The 18,950-nt window shown below is 36.1% G+C and overlaps 1 protein-coding gene across 1 annotated transcript in view; it reads left to right on the plus strand.

Moving 5' to 3' along the window:
* Positions 1-18,950, plus strand: part of LUZP2 (leucine zipper protein 2) — an 89,564-nt gene that overhangs the window by 47,235 nt on the left and 23,379 nt on the right. The window contains exons 6-7 of the mRNA XM_058807354.1: positions 6,669-6,731; positions 15,426-15,488. Coding sequence (XP_058663337.1) covers positions 6,669-6,731; positions 15,426-15,488 — 126 coding nt within the window. The remainder of the gene's footprint in view (positions 1-6,668; positions 6,732-15,425; positions 15,489-18,950) is intronic.

Raw genomic sequence — 18,950 nt, forward strand, 5'->3', positions numbered from 1 at the left:
AAAGGACCTGGGAAAAGTTCTAATGTTCTGAAATATTAGGATTTCTGTCTTCCCTTATTTCTGTGGAATTAGGGATGTTTATACACTTTTGGAGACTTTAGACAGGAAATTTAGGCCTAAGTCCACTCCCTGGTGAGATGACCTTTATGGACCCTCATGTCTCATCTATACTAATATAGACTGTCATACATCTATTGACTTTTTAGGACTTACGATGGATTTTCAGCAACAAAATGGATAGTAGAGTGTCTAATTTTGACCATAGTAGAACTAATTATCAGTCTGGAAGGTATTATTAAGTCCCATTAAGATTTCATGCTTTATTGAAGTTCTGTTTCTGGACAAACTGCACAATTGTTTTGACTTTCATGTAGCAGTGTAATGTTTTGGAGCATAAATAGACACATTTTGCTATTATAGGGGAAAAAAAAGTAGAATCATGTTTACTAAGATGAAAGAAGGAAATTTTTCATATGTTGGTTATTAGTATTCCTGTAACATGGACACAACTGAACATAAGTTGACTAGATAATCTCCAGAGGTTCGTTCAAACCTTAAGTGTTTTATGATTTGAACTCTGGATTTGAAAACAACCTGCTTGAAGTGTTTATAGATCTATTTTCTATTTCAAATTGGAAAACTACTGATTTATTTACTAAGATTTTGCTGTGTTCCAGGGTCACAAAGCAAGGGTTTGTCCAAGACAGAGGGTTAAATGTAATTGTTAAATTAAACAAATATTTACAGCGCCTTATTGCATATGATTATGATTTGTATGTGGCTTTATTCCCTTGGTGAGCAAAATGTGTGAGTTTGTTTTCCTACCTTCTAAGTAGAAAGAGCTTTGATTGTGGACCAAACTGTTCCTATTGTAGGGATTTTTCAGAAAATTCCATGGTGCCACCCTTTATTTACTTCTTGTACTGTCACTGCAGTTCTTGATGAAGGGTCTCTCATTGGCTTCCCTGTAGGGAAGGTTGCTGTGAGATTTCCATTCAACCTTCTTTTCTGCAGGCTGAGCAGCTACAGCTCTTTCAGCCTGTCTTCACAGGGGATGTGCTCCAGCCCTCTCCTCAGCTGTGTTGCTCTCCTCTGAGCTTGCTCTGACAGTTCCATGCAGTTCTTACCTGGGGACATCACAACTGTACACAGTACCCCAGGAGGGGTTTCACAAGGGCAGACTGGGGGGCAGAATCACCTCCTTCAATATAGTTCTGAAATAAGGAAAAAAAAGAGTATCTGGTCATCTCTGATAAGTTAAAAAAATGGATATGCGAGCATAACGACACTGATATCTGTTTCTGATGAATCACTCATGCAGCACTAGTGAAAAGCCTTGCCACACATTGCACAAGAAGACATGAATGTAAAATCTAATGTATAGCAATTTCAGAACATATCAGTTGAAAGGTGACATTTTTTCAGGTGCATTGATTGTGTTCCTATTGACTTTTATCAGCACAATGAATTCTAGTCCTACAAATGGAAGGTGGAAAACATTTTGTTATGTTATCTAATCTCTTGATTAGATTTTGATACTCAAGACTAATTCAGGTGTGGATTACATAAACCTCAGATATAGTGAATGGATTTGCTGGTGTTTGTTATATAGTGTTTTGTTGTTTTTCTTTATTTATTTGAGCAACAATGCCTTGTGTACATTCAGTCCCACTCTAGCACTTCGAAGAGCACAAGATTTGTTCTGCACAAAACAATATCTGCCATTAACTGTGAGCAAAATATCACCTGGTGTAGAAACCAGGAAAAGCTCCTCTGAGTGTATAACAGAATCTGGCTTGGAGTCATGGCTTAAAGAATCTGAATTCTCGAGCTGCATTGCAATACTTGACACTAACAGCATATTAAACTTGCTAATAATTCTAAGGAAATCAGAACTGTGTCCTTGGTTTGTGATTTACTTCTCTGTGCCTCAGAGTAAAATGTACACAGTGAAGCTCAGCAGTACAGTGAGACTGAATGAATATTCAAAAAGTACCTCAGGATCCTCAGATGAAAATTGCAATAGAAATGGAGACAGATATTATTCCTGACACACAAGGTTATTTTATACCTGGTTTCTCTGAAAACAATGTGAAATCTGTGAAAGAAGGTTCAAGTACTTTAATGCAAGACTAGTGAGAGAATAGGAGCTTGAATTTAATTTTAATTTAATTGTGAAACTTGTTTCTAGTGCAATTTAAGCACAATTTATATTATAGGACTTGGTGAAATAAATCTTGATTTTCATCAGAGCAAGTGAAAGTAGAGTTACATTTTGCAAAGACTGATAAAGCACTGGTGGGAGAGGGAAAGGTGGAAATACATTTTTCTGCATTTGTGCAGGAGGCATAATACAATGCTTGCTGTATGTATGGCTGTGTAAATTTAACACCTAACACCTGCCTGAAGGCGTTCTTTGTTATGTCGGTGTAAAAGTGTAAGTAAGAATTCTCAAGAATTAAGTCAAATTGAATGAAAAATAACTGGGAAATTACTCAAGGACTTTGACCAAAGCAGAAGAAAAAAGGAGTCATAACAGCTCTACATTAGACTTTACATTCATATCTTCTTGTGCAATGTGTGGCAAGGCTTCTCTACAGATCATCTCACTCTATGACTGTAAATTATATTTATATCTAAAAACATTTCAGAAGGACCATACTGGGTTCAGTTATACAATATGCATATAAAATACGTATGACATCATTCCAAATAACTGATGTCCTCTTTAACAATCATTAAAGGTCGAAAAAGTTTTTTGTTCTGTATTTAGCATCAAATGCCTAAGCAATTTGTATTAAGTTTTCATGCAGTGAAAAAAGTATTTGTAATGTCAAGCTATTATCTCTAAATGTGAAGTGGAGCCACTTCTTCCAGAAGCAGTTGGAGATCATGGACTGATTTTCACTTTTGGTAACAAAAAGGCACAGAGCAAGTGGCATGTGTAACTTGAGTCTGGTTTTGTTTGTTTGGGGTTTTTCAATGAATTCGAATAAATAAAGTATTGATTCTGTATGTCTTCATTAGGTTAACAGGCTCTCAGGGCTTTTGGGAGACTGACTCTTTGCTTGGCTGTACTTCATGCAATGTATGCATGTGAAGAAATGTTTACATTTTTAGCAAGTTTGAAAACTTATTTCCCATTAACTGCAGCTAAAGTTTATATAAAGAGCTGGCTGGCTCTGGATGAGGGAGAAGATAAAGAAATACGGAAACACTCAAAAAAAGTTAGGCTAAGTAGAATAAGTTTAATCTATGATTTCTATTTTATTCTGTTTGTGTTTTATATCATGCTAGCAATTTTAAAGAAGATATGCTAATGGATTGTTTGGCAGTACAGTTACAGTACTGTCTGTCAAAATAAAGGAGAAAATTTGTCTGTGTAATTTCCTTTTTTGCTCAGTGTTCATTATGAGAAATTAGAATTAGGTAACACTTTATTTATGACTTACATAAAGGAACCATAAACAATATGGGCATTTTTAAATCAGTAGGGTTTTTCTAGTAAAAAAATGTTAACAGAATATGGGGAATTTGATTCAGCATTATCCCCATACATGGAAGATTTTTAGTAAAAAGATGTGATGTTCTTTTCCCTTCAAAACATATTTGTTTTTTCTGATAAAAGCCTTTATGACTATTCATAAAGTCCTAAATGTTCCTTTGTTAAAAATTTCATTTACTAATCAAACTATAACTTGCAGCTTAAAAGTTACACTCATCTTAGAAAGACTAATAGGTGAGATCTATTTAGCTTTGCTTTTAAAAGTATTTAGCGCTCTGTAGAACACTTTTTTGCCCAAAGGAAAGAATAATTTCTATGTTTTACATAATAGCCTAGACAGTTCTCTCTGGCTTTGAAGTCAATTTTTACAATATATCTTGAAAAGTAGACAAGGAAAATGAACACTGAATATGTTAAGGTTTCCAGATATGGCCAAAATAGTCAGGTGTTAATGAATGAATTTCAGCTAAACCTTAACTGCTCATTTTAATCCTGAGCAAGATACAAGAAGTCTGGAAGTAAGCAAATTTAATTACAGCTGAGTCTTGGCTGTGCAGTAATGATGTTATATTGGGATTTTACTATCCTGTCATGAATAACTACTATTGTCTGACTCTTATAATTAGATCACTACCATCTGCTAAAGCATTCTCTATTTTGATGGGGGAAAATTTAATTTAAACATTTCAAGGTCACCAACTGCTGTGAGTAAAGGCCACTGGATGGAAACTGTTGTTTTTAATAAACATAATGAGCTCTTGAACGCACAAAGCTCTGAGTACCTTGGATGACTCTCTCCAGGATATGGAAGCTGTGTCCTTGCTTAGTACTGAAAAGTTCAGCCTTAGAACAATCTGTTTTCATTACATACTCTCATAATTGCAGCCAGATAGCAATTAAAGGCAGACAACATGTGGAACGAGGTGAATGTTGGTTTTTTTTGCTGTTAATTTAGGGCTGGGTATAAATGTCTGTTGTTGTTTATTATACTATCAGGATTTGATGACTGAAAGGAGTATTTTTACATCTCTTCTGGAAAATTGTATTATGTCCTGTCCTTGAGATTTACTAAAAGCATCATGCAGATGGTCTGACACAGATTGGTCTGCCTTAAAGCATGAAGCTATATATACATGGGTACACTTAAATGGGGAGTAAAATTATCCCTTTAATGCCTCTGGTAGACAAGTCATATAAATGTATGTATGTAACTCTCCATATCTATACTTTGTGACTCAGTGGCTCTTCATTTGTTAGAGATTTAGTAGAAGACCCTTAAAATGCTTTTAGAATTTAAAGGCAAAAATTAATGATTTCCTAAATAATACTTCTCTTATTTTTGAAAAAGGACGTGATGCAAAAATATTTTTAATGTTTTAATTAGTTAATTTTAATTTTTGTTTTTTTCAGCTAAGCTAAAAGGGTAGGTTTGCACTATGTAAGGTGTCCGTATCAGTGATATATGGATGCATGTGGATGTGAATAGTAATAACAAAAATTAACCAACATAGATTACTGGATACATTTATAGTACTGGACTGTCTTAAATGCCTCTTCCTAGAAGATCCAAGCTATGAAGAGGTAATAATTTTGGTATCGCATCTCTTTAATTATTTCATATATATTCATAGCTAGAAGTGAAGTGCCTTGAAGGAATATTACTGTTACTGAGAGATAGATGTAAGAAAGGGAGCACTCTTTAATGGAGGTCAGTATATTTATTTTTTTTTTCCCAGTATTTAAGGGTAGGTAGCTTGCAATTCCTTTGAACAGCTGAAAAACAAAAGTAACCACAATAAATAGCTGTATATTGCTCCTCCCCATTCATCTTGATCTGATATTTTGATTATGACCTTTATTTTTTTGTTCTGAAAAATGTTCATATTTATTATCTAGACGCATTCTAAATTTCAGTATTTGTGGATGTCATTACTAGGCAGGTGCTGAATAAAGCATCATTCTCTGCCAGTAGGTGGATGTGAAATGAAAATTTCCACGATCAAAGCACTTAGACAGAACTTTGGCAGACTTTGTAAAAGAAGTTCTGCTTCTGTATGCCAGATTTCTAGTTTCATGGACCCCCTGCCTGCATTTCTGTGTGCAGTGATGATAGCATTGTCTGACTTGGCTTTTGATACAGGTGAGAGTGCTGTCAGTTCAGTGATGTTTTTTAAACAACTGGCATGTCTGCTTGAGTGTGGACATGATTACAAGAGCAGCTGTCATAGCATGTAGATTCAGTATTCATTTGTTTATGTCCTTGACACCCAAACCATTAACCTTTTGGTCAATGTCTCTATAATCTGAATCTGTTTTCTTACAGGATTTTGTTTTTATGATGCAATGTCAGAACTGCTGTAGTTTCCCTTGACCCTGGGTAGAGTTTTGTATCAGCAGCATGGCACATAGGGTAAATGGGGATGAGTGTTTTGCTAAATAAACAATACAGAAATGTGTTCCTTTAATCCTAGTTGTTTATAATGATGTCCTCCTTCCCCCATTGTATTCCATAAGCTGTGATTAAAGCTCAGTCCTGAAAAAACTCTTTTGTAGAAATAATTTTTTAAACTGTTTTTGATTAAATTCAGTCTCAAGCCTCGTAACTGGAATTTCTACTTTCCAAATCAAGTCTTTGACTTAAGTAGGATCTAAAGACCATGTTTGAATGCTTTCATTATAACACACTTTATTCCACGGGTGGCTCTGACTAGAAGAAAAATCTTTATCTAATTAGGACCAGCACTGTATCATTCAAATAAAATAACTGTGTTAGAAACCTGCTCTGATAGATAGGTTCTTAGAGGGGAAAATGTTTTTGTTAGAAAATCAGTTAATATTGTTTTAAAAATCTTCAGCTCTCTGATGATCAAATTGAACTACTATTGTGAAAGATAGGCACTACTTGTCTACTGGTACAGAACAAAAGTAAACCTATTTACATACAGCAATTTTCTTGTTTTGATTTTAAGTTTTCTAGGTAATATGCCAAATGTTTGTAGATTTATCAAATACTTGACTGTGGCCTATACCAGTTGGGTATGTGAGCAAAGTTTTTTGATTTGGTGGTTGTTTTTTTTTCCAAAACTTTTAAAAGCATAAAAAGATATTAGTGTTTACAATTACATCTCAACAACTCCCACTCAAGATTTCTTTAAAATTGTAGATTAACTTTTTGAAGACTGAAATGGAAAGGAAGAGCAAAATGATACGAGACCTCCAAAACGAGGTAAGGGGAACATTTGATTGTCATCTCAATTCCGGTTTCATGTTGGAAGAGAGTCTGGTTTGGCTTCATATGTAAAGCATGTTACTGTAGTAGGCAAAAAAGGCACTAGTGAAATTCTCTGAACAGAAAAGCAGACAAAAATGGCTGTGTTCATTTAGAAATAGTCTTTTATTGAATGCAGTGGTTGACTCCATGCTAGTGGTGCTTAGTTTGATAGCACGCTTCTGTTACTTTTGCTGCTTTTTGAGAAAGGAAGTTCTGTAGGTTGTTGACACACAGTGAAACTTTGTTCTTATTGCTTGTTTTAGCAAGAGGAGGAGAAGGGAAATGCAACATCAGAACTGAAATTCTTAATAAAATTTTTAAAACTTAAGCTCCTACATTGTTTTTTTTAAGCTTTGTGTGCCATGAATATCAATCCTAGATTGATCCCAAAATTCCAAATGAAATATGTAACATGTTTTAAATAATGTTTATTGGTATTAAACTGAATTTACTTTGAAATTTGGTCTTGAAATGGAAACATGAAATATTTGAGCAGCATTATATTTCTTTTCCCCCTTATCCCTTTCTCTGCACACAGTTTGCCTAAATCAGGATATAGCTTCTCTTTCCATTCCTTCATTTTGCAAAGAACATTGCACTTGCAAATATTTTCTTCTTATGATGCCTTGTTCTCTTGCCAACCAGGCTTCTTGTCTTTATCTGCTTTGTTCAATTATTTTGCTTTTCTAAACTCCTCTGAGTCTGTGTATGACAACTTGATCTTTTTAAAGCTGCCAATTTAAATGGGAATCTCTGATTTCTTTGGTCTATGAGATTGTATATACATGGTCAATCTGAAAAATGTCTACATTGCTTTTTAAATCATAAATTTATCCTAGTTTTGGATTAATTTTTTTACAGTAGTCAGGAGGGGGGCATGGCCAGACCATAATGTTATTGGATACCATCTCACAAAGGTACTGGAGTACTGACCTGGGAGCCTTTAAACTCTAATAAATCATATCAGTCTCATCCTATTGAGCAGTCATTAAAAAATCTGTTCTCTTACTGAACACAAATACATCATTAATCAGCATTCAAACTGTCTTACTGTTAATGATTTGCTTAGGTAGGTCAGTAGACTTTTCCAATATTTACTGTATTTATAGCAAATTTTAGAAAATCTACTTTGGAAGGAATTTTTCTTTTGGCACCAAATAGCAGCTACTGTGTGGAAAAGAAACCAAAGGCTATACCTGCCTAATGGCCTTCTATTAAATTTTTATACAATGTTTGTTAGTTCCCTGAAAGTAGCTACTTATATCAGTTTTTTGGAAACTTGGCTGAATTTAAATTATATGATTTTGAACACTGAACACATTGCTTTTAAAAATCTCATAAATTTGGATGTGCTATATATTGAAATAATTGATAGCATTTTATGTGTAGGTGTTGAAACAATAATCTGCATACAGCTATATACAGATAGATAATGAAAATACTTCCTTCATAGCTGCTCTTCTTCTTTCAAATATTGCATTCACTCTCTTTTTATTTTGCCAAATTGTGGATTTTGCAATCTTAGGCTCTTCTGTGACTGTAAAAATAATTTCCTATTTAGTTCTGCCCTTTCAGCACATACCCAGGTGCCATTCAGCTTTGCCTTTTGGAGATGCAAATAGATGGTAGCAGCCTTCCAGCTGAATGCAGCAGCTGCCATGTAGTGTGTGAGGAGAGGACATTGCACAGAAAGGCAATTTTTAGCCTATTCAAGGCTTTGGGGGGAAAAATAAACAGAAAAAAATGTCTGTGCTATTGAGGACAAAAATGTGCCAGGTAGAGCACAAAGGGATTAGATGTCTCAAAATCATCTGGGTCTTTAAGTGCTTCCTGCAAATACCACAAAATAGGTGTCAGACTTCCAGCTGTAACATCATGTGGATTGTGTTAATTTAGCCTTAAAGGATAGGCATGTAAACAGATATGCTCTTATTTCAAGCAATTTCTGTTATTGACAAAGAAACCCAGAAGTTTGGAAATGCAGAAGTACCAGTAGAACTAAGCTTGCAAAAATGTAGACTAAAATAGAATATGTATTAAAAGAGATACTTTAGATTTTTCACTTGTGTAGATGGCCTGTTATAGAGTGAGCAGCTCACTTCTAGCATATCATGTGGTTTGTGGGAAATTGTGCCTGTGTTGGGTCTGATAGTTGCTCATATTTGCCAGGAATATAAGCCTGTAAATGTTTCTATTTAAATCTTAAACTGCTGGGATTTTGGAATTACACAGCTTTATCATCAATGGGAGTTTTGGATTTTGAGAAATAATTATGGATAATGAGACATGCAGCTGTTGAGCAGTAAGTTCATTAAAAGATTGCTTCTCTGAAAATTCAGCTGCCTTCAGAAATCTTGAAATATAGATAAAAATACACCACTTTTAAATATGCATAGTCAGCTGTAGCTTAAAGAAACATTCATGAGAAGTACACCTGCTATGACCTAGACCCAGACCTTTACAATGGTTCTGAAAAGTACATAAGCATGAAAGTTATGAGATTTCCTAGCTAGATGCATTACTTAGATTGTCTGCCTACGACCGGCAGAACAATATTCAATTTCATATAATTGGATTGGATAAATTGCATTTTTATATCCCTTCTTTTCCAAGGAAGTATTAATGTGAAATCTACTGGCAGTCAAATTTGCTTTCTTGTCCAGACCTATTAATGAATAATTTCAAATAAAAAATCTAATAGGTGTTGAAATGTATCTATTGAAATAGATAATTTGGTTGAATGAAAAAAGGTGAAAATGAATCCACAGATTTTTGTGTGTATTCTGTTAGACTGATTGTCTTCAATGATTCTTTTGTTTTGTACAAGATGGCAAAAACTTCGGAAGAGGGGATTAAAATCTCAGTGCTTTTTCTTTCATGACCCTGAAATACAAAAAAAATTCAGGACTAGAGCATCTTTTGGAAAAGAGATGTGCAGGTATTGAATCTGCACTCATTAAGAAGCCAAGCTTGGATCTGGCACAAGCTCATTGTCATGCCAGATGCCAGCTCTCGTTCTGGGAGCCTGTGAGCTGCTGAATGCTGCTGAGGCATGACCTGCCCAGAGGCACCTTGTTAGTAATTTGGGGTGTAAATACTGGCAGTCGAAGGACTGGGAACAGAGAGAGAGAGAGGAGGAGAGAAGATGAACTAGAATGTGTGTATTTAAAGCATCTCTGAGAGTGGTTACAACTTGTTGGGTGTGACTTGTTTGGATTTTATATAATTTTGAAAAACACAACTCCAGTAAGACCTGTTGTCCAACACTTGCTTAGCCTTAAATTGCTGAAATTCAGTTAACTATTTTCAGCTAAGCTACCTGACTGTACAACAATTATTCAGATCAATATTGAAGATTTTTTTTTTTTGCATTGCTTTAGGGTTTTTTTTTGGTTTTTTGCTTATTGTTCTTTCGCGTCCTTACTATCTAATTTTACTGTTTGCATGTCACCCCAGAACCTGCACCTAAAGGGCATTGTTGACATGCTTGGTCTTTTGCTTTCTGTGTAAGCCTTTTCCTCTTACAGAGCCAGTGAGCATCAGCTGGGCTGTTCTGCATCATTTGCCTCCCCGTGCCTTTTGCAGACGAGGCATCACTCACATCTATGTGCACGTGGGTTTTCTTAATGTGTGTGTATTTCTTAGGTACATAGAATGGTTTGGGTTGGAAGGCACCTTAAGTATCATCTAGTTCCAACCTGTCTGCATTAAAATTACAGTGTTTAATTCAAGGCCCTACACAGGAATGATGGACCTGGTGCATAGTCATCTTAAATAACCAGACAGACAAATCACATTACAAACTAGATGGACTCAGTGCTGAGCTTCTGACATACGAAGTCTGACATACTGACATAAATTCAGTAACTTGAACTGAAGAGATTATTATCTAATTTATGAAAATAGATTTAGAGGAAATGTTGGTATCAAGCAGTCTCAGTCTTGCTTTTTGCAGAAAAAAAATGCAGGAAAAAATTTAAGTCCTTCAGTGATTACAGAATTAGGTTTTTTACATTAAACTACAGTAAATAGCTCCAGTACATGGACCCAAATTTCTTTTTGCAGCTTTTGCATCAATGCAGCTGTTAGAGATTGTTATCAATAATAGGTGACATTTAGAATGAGCACAAAAAGCAGGATGCTGGGAGATAACAATAAAGACTAATAGTCTGGTTAGAGAGGAAGGGACTTCTTTGACAGTTCCTGGTTACTAAAAGATAGAGGAAAATACTAGTAATGCGTTTTTCTGAAAATGGAAGCCTGTGCTTTTCATGTCTATGCACAGTTCACTGCCAAACTTTGGAGGTGTATCTTTGCCAAATGCTACAGTGTGTTGGGGCAGAAACTCAGAATGGAAACCAACACATTTTCTTTGGATATTTGGGGCTTTGTCCTTTTTAATATAATTCAGAATGGTGTCCTGTCTAGTTTTAGTGTTACATAGTACAGCCTCTGTTGTTTAATAATATATTGTCTGAGATAATGATCAACAAATTACCTTTTTTCTTTGCAGACCATAAGTAGTGAATCAAGACATCAACAGGATAGGTTTTGTGGGAATAATTTTAAAGAGCTTTGGATTATCACATCACAAAAAATACATCTAAAAATTACTAAGAAATTGTTTATTTCTCAATATGCAACTGTTACCATTTTCAGGCATGACCCCAACGTCACTGGAATGCTTCCTTGACTTTGTGATATTCATTCAAGCCCATATTCATGGCAGGATTAATGAGAGGATGATATTCATGTCAGAGCTAGTAACTGATTAGGAGATGATCAAACAGATCACCTGAGGTGCCAGAGGTTCTTAGGGGCTAGGTGTCCCTTAATAGATTAGGCTGGTTTATAAGTACTAAGAAATGTTGTCTCCAACTCTCTTTTATGCAAGTCTTTACTTTCCTCAGTTTTCCACTGAAATATTACTTAGTGTGTTTGGTTTGAGGTTTTTTTTTCTGAAAATTTTTAGTTTGAAAATACATGCTATTTACTCTCAAAAACCAAAGAAGTTTAAGCTGTACTGAGAGCCTTCTTTTTATTTTTTCATAATACTTAGAAGCCTGATATGAAGTATCTTATCTGATATTGCTGTGCCGAGCTTTAATAGGGGGAAAGGCTTTTCAAAAGCAAGGAAAAATAGCTAATTTTAAATTAGAATATTCTGCTTTCTTACCCTTTTCCCAAGACAAGGGATTCAGGCATAAAATGTAAGTTCAGTATCCTGGATAGGTCAATGATTCATTAAGACATAGTGTTGATGGCTCAAAAAAAGTCAGTTGGTCCTCTAAATTGGGTCCTACTCCTGACTTCACAGAGGAGCCTGGGGGCTGTGGCCTCCCCCACCCTGAACCTGCCAGAGCTGACTGTCAGGAGAGCTCCTGGGTCTGGCTTTCTTGTGGATGTGATCTCCCTCAGCCTTGTTTTCTCCTACCTAGACCTGAGATAATTGGAAAACAGCGTCACCTTCATCCTGTCTCGGGTTCCCTTAGGCAGCTTCACTCCCAGGCCAAAGTTCCAGTCAGGAGGCACGTTCAGGAAGGGTTGGGCTTTGGTATTAGCCGATTCTTTGTGCAGTTTTAGCATAATGGACAGCAAGTCCTTCCTGACAGTGGTTAAGCCATTAGCCATGGCAATCAGTCTGTCCCAGTGGGCAGCAGGGATATAATGATGTTTTAACTCCAAGAAGGCCACTGCTAATTAAAATAATTTTTCCATATAATTTTTGAATTGATTTCTAAAGATATATTTACAGATATTTCATTCCTTATTTTACAGATTGAAATGTCCAAGATCATCTCCATTGACGTACTTAGTTACAAATTATACATTTGAAATTAAAACTGCATAAAATTCTGATTAGTATATTTGTTCTTGCTCTTTGAGGGATGTTTAATAAGAAAATAGCATAATCTTTAATCCTTGTATGTCTTAGAAGTCAGAACTTCTGTTCTGAATCAATAGGCCTTTGTAAATTTAAAATTTCATTGATTAATTAATCAATGTCCATTTTGCTAGAAAGGGGCTTTGAAAAGCCTCTTTCTAGCAAAAGGGACATATTCTTCCAGAATATGTCCCTGATTAGACTTCTTTCAAAAGAAGAAAGATTTTATTCAGAATTTAAAAAAAAAAAAAAAGTTCTGTTATACTTCAAATGTTTTTACTGGTAGGCTTCCTATTCTGCTATAAAAATTAGTATTATTAATCAGGATGCAGAGTTATTTTCAACTGTGATATGTGATTTGTGAAGTAACATAACATCACGCAAATTGTAGCCAAGAAGCTGTCATCTACTTCTAACAAGCTCTTACTTATTATGCTCTGGATAATAAGTTTTAATGCTTGCTCTCATTTGTAAAAACATTATTAAGTTCAGATCAAATCAGGACTGTTTTCTTGTATTCTGATAACCCTGCTGGGTGTTTTTGTTGCAAACTGAGTGGATAATGAGACAGAATTGGGAAATCATGTTAAACCTAGCTAAATCTCAAAAACTGAGTCCATCTCCTAACTTTGAATATTTTCATCAAGTTTTGCTTTTGGACAAATTCTGCGTGTATATATAACTATATACTTTTGCCAGGTTTATTTAGCACAAAATGTGGAAATTGTGACAGCTGTCTAGTACGTTGTGTGTCCTGTTGCCACACAGTTTCTCACATTCTGGGTTACTGCATGGTATTCTCAAAAATAGCCTCTGTGGAAATTGCTTAAAAAAGACTAATGTGTTAGCAGAAGTTATTTCTTACAACAACGTTTATACTGGGCAAAAGGAAGATAAATGAACAAAAACGTAATGACTACAATTCATTCTTTCTTTGCTTCTGAAAGATGGAGAGAGCGCCACTGAACCAACCATCACCGGTGTGTAGAGGGACTGGAGGATAATGAGTTAGGGATGGCTTGATATTCTGGGTTAATTAAGTGCAAGTCCCTCATGAAGCAGTGGCTTTGGCACATCTGTTTTACTATCCCAAAAGATGATGCTGATCTTTATATGGGAGCATTAAGATGTGTGTGAAACACATTCACTCTGTGTTCACAGGTACAGCCTGGTTCTTTAGGTGCACCTCTGGTGAGCAATAGATGAGTCAGGTGTGCTTCATGTCTTTGATTTTTATTTTGTTTACCATTGTTCATCTTCTATCTGCTATACAGTTCCATTTTTTCAGTTTTCAGAGCCAGTTTTGTCTTATTCTGTATTTCTGTAGTGGTTAGTACAATAGGCTGTTGCTCTTTGGTGAGTTACAACATAAATTTTCAGACAAAGAACCAAAATTGGTAATTGACTGTGACACTTACTAGAGCAATATCCAGCTCTTTGCACATCATATTTTGAAAGACAGAATCTGTATTGTTGGATTGTTTCATTCAAAATAACATCCTAGTTCCTTTCTGTGGTATCAGAGAACTTTGGGCATCCATGTCAAACAGCTGGGAAAAATTTATTGTTTCTGCAGTAACGTATACTGTAGCATGGTAGCCAGCATCAATGAAATGTGAAATTATGTCACATCTCCTCCTTATTTTGGAGTTGTGAAAATGAGAGTTCAAATGAAATTTTAGTTTCTTTGCGTTTGTTTTTAAAAAAATGATTTGTTGTTTTTTTTGGGTTTTTTTTTTGTTTTTTTGTTGTTTTTTTTTAAGAGAAATTCAAAGCTTCCAATTCTGGAATTAAAGCATCCAATGTTTCAGTGGGATGTGGACCTAAATTTGAACTGGATGGAATTATGTTTTTTCCTCTAAAGACAGCTTGTTCTTGTGCACACTGTACAGGAAAGCTATTGCTGTTCAGTAATAAACACACATTCCTGAAATGTGGTGGGTTTTGTTTCTGTTTGTATATTTACAGTCCATTAACACGGGAATAGTTGGGTTTTGTGTTCTTTTAATATTTTTTTAATGTTAAGTGTGTTATGTTCAGCACTTGTGGATCTGTTTATTTAATACTTATGGGTTTGAGCAGTTTAAAAGATGTTCACACTGCACAGAAATCTTCACCCCTGACTGTCAGTTATGGGATAATATGAGTGAGTAGTGGAAAAATAATTACTATGAAGAATTAATTTTTCAGGGTTTATTTTCCCTGAAAATGAGAAGAAATACATTTAAAACTCCTGCATGAAAAACCATATTGAGTTGGCAGAATGCTGTCAGGTAACTAACTTTCTATTGGTTTTATTACTTGCAGTTTTAAATTATAAAATTTAGCAGAAACACCCCTTGATTTTGATCGCCAAGGTCAAGTGATGAGACCTTGGCCCTATTACTCACTTGTTAAAATGATTTGCAGAAAATGATACTGAGCTGTGGAGTTGACACCAAGCAAGGATTAGAGGCTTTTTCCTGCCCTTTTGTACCTCAGCTTATTAAACCTAAATTGCTTTTGGTTGCCAGTGTTCTGGGAAGGTCTCTATGGGCAGTCCTGTTCCTGTTGAAGCAAATTCTAATGCAAATGCCTTTAAGAATTCTGTAAGAGAATACTGTGCCTTGATTAATCTCTCTTGTTTTCTTTATATCTTTGTTGGTGACTTGAAGATGTTATCCAATTAAAAAATAAAGTCAGTATGGTCAAATAGTTAAAGAGTCCCTTAATATTTTAGTAACACTTACTAATAAACTATTTTGGGTTTTTTGTCCCACTCTCAGAACAAAAGCCTCAAAAACAAGCTCTTGTCAGGAAACAAGCTTTGTGGGATGCATGCAGAAGAGGTAAGGAAGATCCCTGTCTATTCTAAATCTAATGTACCCAAAAAGTTTGCATCAAAGTGTTTTGTACTGCGGTTCTGGTGTATTATACATGTACACAAGAATATGAATATATATATATATATATATATATATATATATATATTATATATATATATATATGTGTGTGTGTGTGTATGTATGTATATATATACCCACACCAGAATACAGAATATCTATATATATGTATGTATGTGTATATAGACCAGAATACAGAATATATGCCATGTTTACATGGTGAGTGCTGAAGTGCTGTTGTTCCAACTAATTTTTGTGACTTCACAAGAAGCAACTCAAATGTTTTAGAAAGCAAGTTGCAAACTCAAGTTTTAGACAAATGAAATCATCTGGGTGTGCCTATGATATAACTAGAGATATATACATCTGTAACATACATAAAACTGATTTCATTTACATGAACTCCATGTCTGCACTAAGCCAGGAATTGCCAAAGGCCTGTTTTGAAATTAACATTGAGACAGCAAAGATCTATTATTATTGATTCCCAGAATGTTTCATTATTTTAAGGGAGAAAGGGTCACTGTGAAACTGAAGGAGAGAAATCTCCCCTCTACTGAAGAGTGAGGTAGATATTCAGTGATACAAAAGCCCTATTTTTGACAAATTCCTCAATACCTGCACTCATGTGAGCATTCCCTTTATTTTTCTTTACATTAAAAAAAAAAAAGCCATTACATGTGAATCTGATTTACTCACATTACTTTAGTCTGGGTTTTTTGCAAATATAATTTCTTCTGAGGTCATTGCACCTTGCCAGAATGAAACCAAAGCGTAAAAAGTTTCCTCTGTACTAAAATTTTCCTAATGATTATTGAATGCATTTCCTTCATTAGAGTCTCTGCCTTTTAAGTTAGAGAACAGTACTTAGGAGGTCAAGTTTCTGATAAATTCTCAAAGGTAGGAAATAGTAGGGTTAGGAGTATTTTTTTTAAGTCTTTCAAAATCTGTTGTCTTCCTTTATTCCCATTGTTGGTCTCAAACGTGTCACAGAGTAGGAATACAGATGTTGTTTTCTTCCCTTCTTTACTGCTTAAAAACCAGCAGTGTGTACAAATACCCTTCTTTTTCTTAGTGTATTGGGTTTGCAAGGGAAGGTTTTGTTAGTGGGGAGAGCTACTGGGGTGGCTTATTCTGGGAAGCTTCCAGAACTGCCAATGTCAGCCAGCTCCACTGTGCACCTGCCACTGGCCTGGGCTGAGACAATCAGAGATGGTAGCAGCCCCTTTGTGATAATATATTTAAAAAAGAAAGGGGTTGCTGCGCAGTAATGATTGTTGACAGAGAAGAGGGGAGTGAGAAGATGTGGAAGAATCGTCTCTGCAGACAGCAAGGTCAGTGCAGAAGGAAGGACAGGAGCTGAGATGCACCTGCAGCCTGTGGAGGACCCCGTGTCGCAGCAAGTGGATGCCCCTGAAGGGGGTTGTGACCTTGTGGGACACCAGTTCTGGAGCAGGGAGCTGTGGGTCCATGGGGAGAGGAGCCCAGAGCAGATCTCCTGGTGGGACTTGGCACCCCATCCTGGAGCAACCTGTTCCTGAAGGGCTGCACCCCATGGAAAGGATGGTGCTGGAGCAGTTTGTACAGAAATGCAGCCCATGGGAGGGACTCACATTGAACAAGTTTTAGAGGACTGTTTCCTGTGCAAATACATTTCCCCATGATGGAGCAGGGGAAATCCCGTCCCCGAGGAGGAAGCAGCAACAGAAATGTGATTAACTGGGGGAATAACCTTCATTGCCTCCTGTGCTGCTGAAGGAGGAGGAGGTAGAAGCTGGGAAGTAGAGCGAGGAAGCTGTTTTTAGGAGTTCTATTACTTCTTATTATCCTGCTCTGATTTTGATTGGTAATAAATTCAGGTAGTTTCCCCAAGTCAACTCTCTTTTGCCTGTGATGGTAACTGGTGAGCAACCTCTCTCTATCCTCATGAACCTTTTGCTAAAAGGTAGAGGCTCTAATGAAGAAAATGCATTTAATAATCATTAGGAAAATTTTAGTACAGATGAATTTTTTATGCTTTGGTTTCCTTCTGGCAAGGTGCAATGACCTTAAAAGAAATTACGTGTGCAAAAAACCCAGACTAAATTAATATGAGTAAATATTTTCTGTTCCCTGGCCAGTTGAGGAGGGAAGTGATGGAGTGGCTTTGGTGGGCACCTGGCATCCAGACAGGGTCAAACCACCACACCTAGCTGCAGAATATTTGAACCTTTGGTAATTAACTTGAAGATGTTTTCTCTGATTGTATCTCTTTTAATATTTGCATCTAGGAATGAAGCCTAAGGATAATTTAATTTTATTACAGTGTGAGAAGCCCTGGCAGTCAGAGTTCTTTGAAAAATTAAAAAAAAATTAAGCAATAGTCAAGACAGCAGATTGTGAGTGTATTTCAAAGTGTGAGAATCTCCTACTTTATGAATCATCCTGGCAAATTTGCAGCTATTCCACGTTACTATTGGAACAAGCAGAAGGGTGCTACTGGAGCACCCTTTTTTTGTGCTCATTTTGCCAGTTAAGTTGTGCCAGCCAGAAGAACACACAGTGTGTTTTCTGTTTTTAATTTAAGTACTAGGCTCTCCAAGCATAACCGCTGTGTGAACTCAGCGTCCTTTCAGGTGTTGTATCCAATACCCTTTGTGGGAAGGATTGCCTCCCAGGAGGCTCCTGCTGTGCTCAGGCTGCATGCAGACGGACAGTGAGGGGTTCCTTGTCTGCTTGCATCAGTGGGAGCGTGCTTGTGATCCTGCACAGCTCTGGCATGGCTGGATTTCCTTCTCCAAGAAGCCTTGGAAAGAGGAAGGCAGAGGGGGGCAAATGTTGGGGTTTCCAGGACACATGCCAGGGCAATACTACCAGACTGTATTTTAGACACCTGTGTTTAATGGTAATTTTATCTGTCTGACTCTACTAAGAGTAATTTTACCATTAAACCTGTGTTTAATGGTAATTTTATCTATATGACTCTTTACTAAGAGATCCTCCCTCTCCCTTGAAGCACAGAAAATCCACAAAATAACCAGATTTTATCACAGAGAGTTGCAGGTCATGCACATGCTTTTGACCTGCACTGAATGTATTTTGTATTTTTATGACTCTTAATTTCATCACAGGCTTCATATTTAGCAAATGAGTTACACCTTAATTGTAACTCTCAGATTCCTCTGCAGCCTGTTTGGATACCTTGTATATCACAGAAACTGTGTATTTTATCAAACACAGCTCTCAGAATAATTCAAATTGGTGAACATTTTCTCATTGGTTTTTAGGTGATGTGGAATATATTCCATAGCTCAATTAATTGTATTGTCCAGGTCAGAGGACAGTGCTATTTAAATCTGATCTAGGTTCTGCTGTTCTCACAGTTTACAATGTTTGTTTAATATTTAAAATTAAAAAAAAAAAACAAAA

Source organism: Ammospiza caudacuta, chromosome 6 (assembly GCF_027887145.1).
Source record: "Ammospiza caudacuta isolate bAmmCau1 chromosome 6, bAmmCau1.pri, whole genome shotgun sequence".
In the NCBI taxonomy this organism is placed as follows: Eukaryota; Metazoa; Chordata; class Aves; order Passeriformes; family Passerellidae; genus Ammospiza; species Ammospiza caudacuta.